The 11,300-nt window shown below is 37.5% G+C and overlaps 1 protein-coding gene across 1 annotated transcript in view; it reads right to left on the bottom strand.

Moving 5' to 3' along the window:
• Positions 1-8,606: 8,606 nt before the first annotated feature.
• The window catches only part of SLC17A6 (solute carrier family 17 (vesicular glutamate transporter), member 6), a gene marked incomplete at its 5' end in the record, with an annotated part of 28,531 nt that continues 25,837 nt past the window's right edge, over positions 8,607-11,300 (bottom strand). The window contains 2 exons of the mRNA XM_010023049.1: positions 8,607-9,855; positions 10,217-10,344. Coding sequence (XP_010021351.1) covers positions 9,526-9,855; positions 10,217-10,344 — 458 coding nt within the window. The remainder of the gene's footprint in view (positions 9,856-10,216; positions 10,345-11,300) is intronic.

Here is an 11,300-nt window from a genome sequence, read left to right as displayed (position 1 = left end):
CAGGAATTGAAAGAAGGGTTTATTCTGAAGTCTGTGGACTTCAGCTGCTTTAAAGCCTCCAGAGAAGAAAGAGACATGATTTCCTGATTTTCTGTTTTTAAATCTAATAGCACTAAGTAGTGAGGTAATTATGAATGTTAAATACAAAAACCATAATGTGAATTTAGTTGGCATTAATAGAGTTTTATCAGTAACAAAAAGATAAACAAATTAGAACTTCATTCATGCACACATCTTAAATTCTTCTATTTCATATAAAGATTCTGTCACATTTTCATGTCATATCAGAGTTGGGAATCGTCTAAACCATGTTGCCTTTAAAAACAATATAAAAATGAATTAGTAAGAGAGGATCATGCTGAAAGATGACACATTGTAAAGTCTGATTTTCCTTTTCTGGAAGTGTGGCACCATTACGGGTTACTCAAAACCTGACATCAAATCCTCATGGTAAAGAGTCACAGGAAATATGTGTTGGCAGCACAGGCAGTCAGGCCTCTTATTTTGAACTGTTTGTGGCCAAAGCTCTTTCTGATGACAGAGGGAAGAAAGGAGCAGGACTGCAGCAGTGCTGCCCACACTACTGACAGGGCCACATTAGAGGAAACCTTCAGTGGAGCTTCAGCTTTGCTGCCCTCTGATAGCAAATGGCATATCCCAGGCTCAGAGAGGTGAGGAAGAAGAAAGGAAAATGAGAAAAACATTGTTAGTCTATAATCACATGCTAAATGATGATTTTACTACTATAAAGTGTCTTTTAAAAAATTATTTTTACTGTATTTTCTTAGTAAAGCATTTTAGCTGCTTCAAATCTAATGCAGCATAGAGCTAAATCTACCCCAAGCCCTGCCTTTTGGCAAAACTGTAACTGACAGTCTCTGTTCTTTCTACAGATACAGAATAAGAACAATGTCTGTGAACCAAAAATTTTCATTCACAAATGCAATATATTAGGAATACATATTAGAAACAAGGAAAAGATTCTTCCCTGTGAGGGTGCTGAGGCGCTGGCACAGGTTGCCCAGAGGAGCTGTGGCTGCCCCATCCCTGGCAGTGTTCAAGGCCAGGTTGGACACAGGGGCTTGGAGCAACCTGCTCTAGTGGAAGGTGTCCCTGCCCATGGCAGGGGGTGGGAGCTGGACGAGCTTTAGGGTCACTTGCAAACCAAACCCATCTGGGATACTATGAATATAATGCTGATTTGTTTTCATACCTTCAATTAATCACAACAGAAGACAAATTAAATTGTTGTGGGGTTTTTTATTGCGTACAAGATGAAGAGTGTTCTAGAGATTAACTGTAAACCTCTTCTAATTAGTGCCCAAAAGCAGATCAATGTTTCATCTGCATACATCTTCCTGTACTTTGCTAGTCATCCCAAATGAAATTAATGGCCACACACCACAAATGAAAGGACAGACTCCAGCGTTTTTCCCCAGGTGATCAGCAGCACTTCACTACAGAATGACACAGATTCTCTGTGGGTCCTATGCTGTTTATTCAGGCAACAGAAGCAAAGTCACTCTTAACTGCATGTCAGGCTTCAAGCTACTCCATAAACACCTTTTGTCCATATAAACTCTGAAATATGCACATCAAAAACATTTTTAAAAGAAAGTTTGGCTCTAAATAAAGATTAGATAGACCTTTTATTTTGGAAGTAACTGAGGTTTTCCAAAAATGTTTGCATATATAATGTGTATATACTCAAATATCAACACCACAATTTTGGTCATTGATTTTATTCTCATTTCTGATGTGTCATCTTGCAGCCTGTTAGAATGGTGAGCTTTAAACCTCTCCCTTTGGTCAGCTGGAAGATTCTTTTCTGTCTCATTCATTCTCACTTTCCTTTTTCTGTATGCCTTTTTTGATTATTTTTATGTGATTATTCCAGGGTAAATCACATGATTTGTGATTTCATTGCAGAAAAAGAAAGAGTCGCGTGAAATGAAAGAAAGGGAACAGTAATCCCACTGGGAATGATTAAGTCATGCTACCAATGTGTTGCTGTGAATCAACTTGCATATGACCCACTATTTCATTTTTATAACATAATTGAAAGTGATAGATTCACAAGATCAATCAATAGCAAAAGAGAAGATAAGCATTAACAAGCAGTGCCTCCACATTCACTTATTAGTCAAGCGGGGTGTTTTTCTGATCATATAATGCTTCTAGGTTGTTTCATTTGTTGTGTGGGAGTGTCTTTCTTCTGTGACTTACTATCGGCACTACTGACAGAGACTTAGGTGTGCCTTTAGGTGTATTACATAAGTGATGCTGGAACCAGAGCATCTGAACACCCACCGCTTGGGCACCATGGCAGGCGACACATGCATTGCTGGGTGATCAGGAGCTGTGCCTTCCCCTGTTCTACTCTGTGTCACAAAGACATCATTTTTCTTTGCTTGAAAAACCCTTTGCAACTGCTCCTAAGTAAACAGGAGAGATCATGTGCTTACAGAAGATTAATTCAGTGACAGAAGGATTTGAACATTTGCTTGAAGTATGCGGGGCTTACACCTGAGGCTCAGATTCACTGCAGCAGCAGCAGCCATGGCCCAGGACTACTCGAGGGCTGATCTGCTTTCATTGTGTAGTCTGAGAAGATAAAGCTTTCATACTGACAGAGAGCTAACAAATGCCAGAAGCTTTGAATCTGAAATCTAGCGAGGAGCAGCATTGCAGGTCATCTCCTACCTAGTGGTTCTAGAACAACATTTCCGTGCTTTCCATGTGGATGTGACATAGGACAAGGTGCTGTCATGGGCACGACAGTGGCAATTTTGAGAAACTAGGGTTATCTTCCTTGAATCTTCAGTGTCTTCAAAACACGTTGCCTCCAGAGGGAGCAGAAGAGGGTATTTTGATAGAGGATAGGGCCCAAATCTCCAAAGTTGTACGGTCTGTGCATTGAAGTATCGCTTAGGGAATAGATCATAAATGAGTGCCAATATTTAAATGCTAAATGTTGCTGGTATTCCAACTCCACAGGAATTATTTCAGCTTGTATGTTTTCTGCCAAATAGTTGTTGTGTCCTCTCACATCAGAGTAATGCACAAGACCAAATAAACCACTGATGGCCCGAAGGACTTTATTCTAAATGAAATATGGAGTATTTACAGTCAGTAATATAAACAGTAAAGGAAGTTGCAGTAAGGCTTGCATTACAAGCTCGAGGCTAATAAACGTATTCTAAGACAAGAAAATAAATGAACTAGAAAATGCTTTTTAAACATACACCCTTTCTTTTTACTCATAAAAAACACAGACACACGCACACACAAAATATCCTTTGAAATACTTGGCCTAAAGAGGTAATTGTGGTTTCTTAGGTTTTCATTTCTGCCTCATTCACTACTGAATGTGTTCAGTATATAAAAATGATTATTTAATTTGAACAAGAAAGTCATACTGATATATGGAAAAGTCACATTTTAAGCTTCTTAGCATAACCCAGACCATATCTGAAAAAGGAAGAAAGATCTGGTTTTAATTGGGTAGGTATGATTTAGATACAAGAGAAATAGGGGAAAAAAATCAAAATTATGCTTCCAGAAACATATCTTGAAAATATTTAATATATTTAATTCGATTTTCAATCTATTTCATTTTCAGGTTGCTTAAAATGGGCTAAAAAGTTTTTGGAGGAGGTATAAACATGTTATATGAGTTAGCTCTTCTTTTAGACTTTAGGCAGAGATTATTACCATACTTTTATTATTAAAGGGCATATGTTAATAGTAATTGGGGTTTGCATGTTCATGCAATGGAGAATACTAACTCAAAAAGCACAGCCAGTCAGCTTCTTCATAGTCCCATCCTATTCTATACCATCACACTCCACCAGTGAAGAAATAACTGTGGATCGTTGTCTTCAGGACTCCTAAAGTAGAGCAACATGGTCAGTCTTCATTTTACAGTGCTGCCTTGTAATGCACAAGTCTAAGACTTGTGCATGTTGACAAGCATCTTTTCATATATCACATTTAATTTGGTGCTTCATCTATACTGGATAAAGTTTGTGCTTTATTGGTCCTATGATCAGACATAACTGCACAGAAAAACAGCTGAGAAAAATGTGAGCTGTGGTTGGCCTTGTCTTTATGTGATTTGATTGTAATTCGACAAAGCAACATTTACCAAAAATAAAACAACACTGTAACTTTCCACATTAGAACTGAAAGCGGTTCTGCTGATTGTTCTGATGTTTACCTTGAAGAAAATTATCATACCCTCCTCAAAAACTAATTTAGTTCATGGCCATCTGTGGCAGTTATCCAGTGTTGGCACATTTAATTGGTTATAGAAAGCAACCTCTAATTAAATGGCAATCTTCCAATTTTAACGATGTTATTCTTTATTTTTGAAATACTTTCTTATCTAGTTAATTTTCTGCTTCCAAGCATCGTTTCTGCTTTAGTTCTACATTTGTTCTTGGCGTGATGGCAGTCTTTCTCTTTGATTTGCTGACCTTCCCAGATGCTACAAAAAGGTGGAGAAAAGTAAGTGAGTGAGCAGGGCAATCAGACGTGTATCCGGATTCTTCCAGATATGACTCCCTCTATCATACAGGAATATTTTTCAAAATATGAGGAATTTCTTGGATCCTTGGACATCCAACCATCCACTCACACCTTCGAAACACTGATTTAAACCAGCCACTGTTTGTGTGGACCTCGACATGTTTTTACAGTGCATGTGATCTTCATCTACATGCCCTGGAAATAGTAAGTCCAGCATTTCCTGGTAGCATTTTTGCTGTGCATGTCCTACTTAACCAGTTGAGATTTTTCAGTGTGATGCACGGGAAGCTTGAAAACACTGTCAGGAGAAGTGCAACCATTTGAATGAGTGAAAGAAACTCCATTCTTCAAGGAAAGCTCTTTTACATCTTTCTTTTTTTGAGAGAGAACAGACATGCTCTGAAAAGGTACTTTCTGAATTCAAGGAGATCCCTGAAATTGGGGAATATTATTAGGGTATTCATACCTCTAGAAATATTATGAGCCTTCATTACTTCAAGTACTAAGTACTAAATCCCTGCTATTGGGAAAATAAATACTAGATTACATGGAAGATGTAATGGTGGAAGTATCAAGATGAGCAAGACAACACCAAGTGTTTCCTGCCAATATCCCCATTCAGTTTTACAGACCTTTTTTAGGTTGCTGGTCTGAAGTTTCCTCAAGCTATCAGACTTCAAGGTCTTCCCAGAGAGAACAAAACCAGCATTTCATACATTGCTGTGCTTTGGGTTACAACCAAGTGAAGAAGTGTTAAGCAAAGCTAGAATTGCAACAACAGACACATTAGGTGGATCAGAGATGTTATACATAGATACTTAATTAAAATATCTCACTGTGGTTCTAGATCCTTTGATTATTTACTCTGAAATCTCCCAGTGCGATGAAAATTATCCAAGCAAAAACCACAGATAAATTCAAAGTACAAAAGCAGCTGCTTCTAAGCAGTAAATCTAGACTTAGACTAGCCTTCAAACTCCTTCACAGCTTATCCTGAAAGGAACAAAACATTTCATCTTTCAGAGGCAGAAACTAGGCCTGTGATGTTATCTTCCTAGTGGTACGACTTTGAACTGTGACATTTATTCTGGCTTCCACATTCATTCCTATTCTGAGCTTCGTGCTGAAAGAGGACTTCATTCATATTTGCAGATATTCTTTTGTCACTGTTATTCAGCCTTTACCTTGAGGCTTTCATTTCCCCCATAGAAAAGTGTTTTTATGAAATTTGGTCCATTGAATTTCATGATCACTTCTGAAAGCAAAGAGCGCTTTATGATAACTTTGTCTCTGCCACAAAGAGATAAAGATCCCTTCCCTTAACAGAAGGGATCTGACCAATGCAGATTCACACATTAAAAAAATTCTCACTGGTTGAGTGATACTATGTATATGAAATCATTTGAGGACATAAAGCTGAACATTTGAGGTGATATTCCAGCCCACGTAAACTCAAAGCTTTTCTAAGGATTTTAATGGACCCTGGGTTCTGCCCCTTCCTTTTACTTATTGTTCATAACTGAAAAGATAACTAGCTGATAAATAAAGATACAAGTAATAATTCCTTTCCTTTTTTTCAACATAGTAAGTGAGCAGAGTACCAGATAAGGGAACAGCATAGAAATAGGCAGGACAAAACTATCAAGTGACTGTGAACATAGCCTGATTGATAAACTGGGATCATTTGGCCTGCTAAGAGTTCCAGAGGAGTGCAATGCATCTGCAGAGCTACTCTTTGAATCTGGGTGCAGAAGAGAGATCTCTGGGCAGAATGGGCACAGTTCAGAGGAGGCTGAAGAGGTGTGTTTTAGCAATGCTACTTTATAAAAATGATAAATTATTTACTGAGAAAAAACATAGGAGTTTAAATGAAGGGTCACGTCCCCTCAACTCTCCTTTTCTCTACAACGGATCCAGCTGTTGCTGCTTGTCTTCACTGAATCATCTTTTGCAAGAACCCAGTTATTTTATCCATTTCCCCTTCTTCTTTCTTAGTCGTGTTCCTGATGATTGATTCCTGTGTTTTTCTGAGAATACGAGTCTGTGAAGAAATAAAAATCTTAAAACCTGTCATCCTTCCCAGAATTGATTCCTCTGCACTACCATAGGAGAGAAAGTAAGGGACTCAAAGGAGGAGCACAGAGCTAGAAAGAGTATGTGGAAGATCTTAGAATGGTGTAGCATTTAAAGGCAGTTGCTGAGTTCCCACTGAGTTGTGCACGGCTGTACGATACAGTGTCTAACTGTTGGATTAAAGTCTCTCCTTTGTTCACAGTAATTAAAAGGCATCAAGCTAATAAGAGAAAAAAACCCCAAAACTATACTTAATGAAGGGAAATTATTGAAACAACTCCAAAAGATAGAGAGCCTGTAAGATTAGACTGAAAACTTAGAATTGATTTTCATTTTGTTAATTAGTTTTCATTTTCTGAGCTGTCCGCTTACCACAATAAACACAATAGGACTTTTTAAAGCCCCTATTTATCCCACTTCTGCACCTTTCAGGACTTTTCCATGGCAACATCACACCAGTCCATCAAAACAATTAGCAGTAAGTTGGTGTGTTACCTGACTCAGCATCTCAGACATCTCATGACAACGGGCCTATTGGAGAGAACGCTGGGCCCATTACTGCTCCGGGTAGTGTTCTGCAGCCTTTTGTTCAGCTTGGTGTTTCTACATTCTTGGTGCAAGAAAATTATTGAAGAGTAAAAATTTTGTTAGATAAAGACTTATTTTTGTTATAGGATTTCTTGCATTTACTGATTTCTGGAGGAATTACTTTTCCTGGATGGAAAGTAACATTATGTTTCAGTTAAAGAGTCTTATTGCAGGAGCAAGAAAGGAAACAAATTCCAAGCACAGCAGTCTGTGATGCTTTTTTTTTTTCAAGGATGCTGATCTACACCAGCTCTTTAGCCAACAGAGATCAGTCTGTCTTTCCCAGTTTTCCTGTACAGGCTGGCACACTGATCCTCCTGCTTCTCTCTCTTCCAGCCATTCTTATGAGAGGAGGAACAACAATCTGGAGTTAGGTGCCTGTCCCACCACACACTAGTGCACGGTCAGAGGAGAGAGCAGACAAAGCAGAGCAGTGGGTATCCAGCATAGCTCCCAGCTAGGACATGAAATCCTACCTCCATTTTCTACAGTGACTATAATTTTAGTTATCTATATTAAAGCACATCTGAAAAATAAATGACAAGAAACTACAATGGTCCTTTTTTATATAAAAGGATAAATAGAGCATTTTATTAATACTTTTTTTGCAGCAACAAAAGTGACACAGTCCACATCTGTTTCATTAAACACAGCAAAAGCTATGGTCACATTTTACATCACTTTGAGGCACAAAGCAAAATCCTTTTTTCTTAAGGTCAATGATTTGCATTAAAAAAAAGGAGAAGAAACAATCCTCAAGTTGTATATTGCAGTAGCAGGGTTTCCAATCACTAGCACAATACAATGAACAGACCAAGAATCCAGAATGGATTATTACATACGATAATAATCATTTGATTGAATTAAGAAATGGATCATTGTTGTAATTTTAGAGTATTAAGAAGTAGTCTGGTGTTACTGACTTCAGCTGGTTCCAGTTGGTTTAATTCCAACAACCCCAAATATATACAACAAGCTAAATGAACGTTACTATATAGTCTAGAAGGTTATGCACTTCATAATGCATTGCACTTATTGCTTGGTACACTAATGTTGCAGTCACTGTTGAGTTATGCTAAAAAGACAAGCATGATGCTTGTTGGCTTCTTTCAACCCAACACTAGTTATTTACCACTTTGGTTTAATGTGAGTTTATATGTTACTCATATTCAGTGTCCATTATTATTAGGCTTAATGGAAAGACAGGTACATTTTCTTTTATTTCAGGGATTTCTAAAATAGCAACATTTTCTATAATTACAGTATTTTCAATAAACTTATATCTATGTATACAATTGTGGCATGATGTAAAAATATGAACACTATTCAGGGAAGCATAAGGATTAAATTATTCTCTGTTTCCTCTACTGGCTTCAAAATATTCTGCAAAACAAATACATCCTTTTTCATAGGGCTACTTGCTCATAGTAAATTTCTCTTTGGAATTTTGTAAAAGACTATATCTTTTTCTCTGTTACATTGGGTTTTTTCTCTCTCTAAAGACACCAGGACAAAGCTGGAATAGACTGCAAAGAATAGAATAATAAAGCTTGTTTTTTGATAAAGGGATGTGACAGACTTAACATTATATATTGTTTCTCTGTTAGTTGATAAATGCAGGGAAGAACATGGCGATGCCTATCATTTCATAAGATTCTGTAAAGAATAGAAATAAGAATTTGTGCCCAAACATTCAGTATAAAACTCCTAAATAATTTGTTTCTTCATCACACAGTAGCCTGCAGCATGTAATCACGATAGACATACAATATGCCCTATTTGTTCGTTAAGCTTGATACAATCCCCATTAAGGGAACTGGATCAATCCAATGTAAATGCCTAGGACTCAATCTTTCTTCTTCAAGAAAGCTCTTGTCTTAGACTAAACACACAATTCCTACATTGCACTGAGTAACTGTGTGTATTTAGCACAATCTCTTTCAATACAGTGTAACAAATATATAAGTGCATTTTTAATGATCAAGTAATTTTGTCTTTCTAAAAAGAGCATTAGATGTGCCAACTTGGTTGCTTAGTTGTGCTTTAATCCTTAGTTATGAGTTTTAGCTCTTGTATACTGTAAGTATCTAATTGCCTCTATAGTTTTGACCAGTAAACCCTTAAAACTCTAATGTTTATAGAACAAATATAACCTAATGAAAGTGATGACATGTCACAACTCATACAAATTGCACTTTAATGTATTTTTTTTACAGTAAGACCTTCCTGTCTGATATGTGTTTACATGTTTATACCACGTTTTATTTCTGTGTGCAAACAATCACAATGAATTTAATCACAAACACTACAAAATATATCCAATATTTAGGTTTGTTATGAATAATCTTCCTTGTAGGTGTATGAGTCTTGTACTTCCTCTTGTACAAATTCCTCTTTTTTCTCCCAACCATTAGGCCAGCCACCGTTGACCTGGGTTGTAGCACCATAAGACTTGGTGGTACCATAATTTACATAATTCTGAGTAATGTCCCCTGTCTCTTCAGCAAGTTCATCTTCATGAATAAAGCCACATTTCTCTTCACTTGTCTGTTCAGGGTCTGCCCAGGGTTGTTTCTCTCCTGAAGCAAATATGCCATAGAAGATAACACCCCCATAATGAACTAAAGCAGCAATGAGGAAGACGTACTGCCACTCTTCACGTGTCTGCAAAGAAGAGATTTGCTTAATCAGACTAGTGCATAGACCTATCTAACTTTTCTGAGCTGAAAGATTTAAATCAGGGATTGAGGCTGCAAGAGTCAGCACAGCTAAAACATTTAAGGGTCCAGTTTCCAATTATTTATATCCATCTCTCTTTGAAAAATCACTATTCATTAGCCTACAAAAGCACTGACCTGGTGAGCATATAACAGAGCATGCTTCCTATTTGCAAGTTCCTGGATACTATTCCCTGGAGGTGCCAGGCTCTAATATGGATATCCTGGCAACCTGTACTATGGAAAGGTATTTTTCTTGAAGCCAATAGTATTAAACTAGAAGATATGAAAACGGTATCGCTGTTTACCTTGTTCTTTGTCATTGCTCCAACAATTATAGGGCAAACCATTCCAGACAAGGTCCCGACTCCATTAGAAATTCCCATTAAGATGCTGGCATACCTCGGGGCAATGTCTAAATGGTTGACATTGAATCCTGCAATACAAGGGTCAGCAAACATCCATACCCAAAGCAGAGCATTACTTCAGTTCTGAAAAGTAATGTTATCACTTGGCAATTTTACTATAGCATATTTGGGCTGTTTAATTACATTTCTTTTTCTCGGAAAGGCTTATAATGGTTAAATATTCCTAGAGAGACTCTGGGTTGCTAATTTCTTTTAAAAATGTATTTTAAGAGGATACCAAATTTATATTCTTCCCAGAACTGCAGTAGTGACTGTGTGGACTAGGGAACCCAGAAGGTATTTAGGCAGGGAGAAAGTTCAGATTTAGCAGTGTCATTCATGGCCATTTCATGCTGTAAATAACATTTCATGTCTTCTTCCAGCCTGTACCACTTCCTTTTGCTATTGCCCACGTTTTTCTTTTTGTCAGGCAAACCAGCAGAAGGGAGTTCCCTTCTGTGCTTGAGTGGTAAAAGGAAGTGGGGGAAAAGACAGTATCTATAAATGTTTTATTAATTATTTTTATCACTGTTTGTTGGTTGTCTTGGATTTCCAGCAGCTTAATTCTGTTGAAATCTATGCAGTAATTACTTAGAAAATCTTAGGGGGAAAAAAAAAAAACTATGCTTCTCTGAAGTGACAGAACTCATTGTCCCCAAGATAAGCACTGAAGTAAGTGAAACCAGAAAGCAAACCTTTGGAACCAGAAAGATAATAAAAGGGAAAAGGAAGGCAGCATGATATGGATAACTTAAAGAAAGTGCAATACACTTTCCAAGGTGTACACAACAGGCATAACACCATGCAGAATAAGTGGGATTTAGGACAGATTTGATTAAGCAGAGTTTAAGTGTTTGGCACAGAAGAAAAGAGAGCCTGTTTTAGACATAAGGAACCAGCATGAGAAAGGATGCTAAGATCACAGTGGGAAAACAAGGGACAGCCAAGTGACTTGTGTTTGGGACTGGCAAAGGCAAAGGGGTGA

The sequence above is a fragment of the Nestor notabilis genome, unplaced genomic scaffold (genome assembly GCF_000696875.1).
Source record: "Nestor notabilis isolate BGI_N333 unplaced genomic scaffold, ASM69687v1 scaffold851, whole genome shotgun sequence".
NCBI lineage: Eukaryota > Metazoa > Chordata > Aves > Psittaciformes > Psittacidae > Nestor > Nestor notabilis.
The sequence above is the reverse complement of the archived record's forward strand: the minus strand, read 5'-3'. Positions and strand labels throughout refer to the sequence as shown.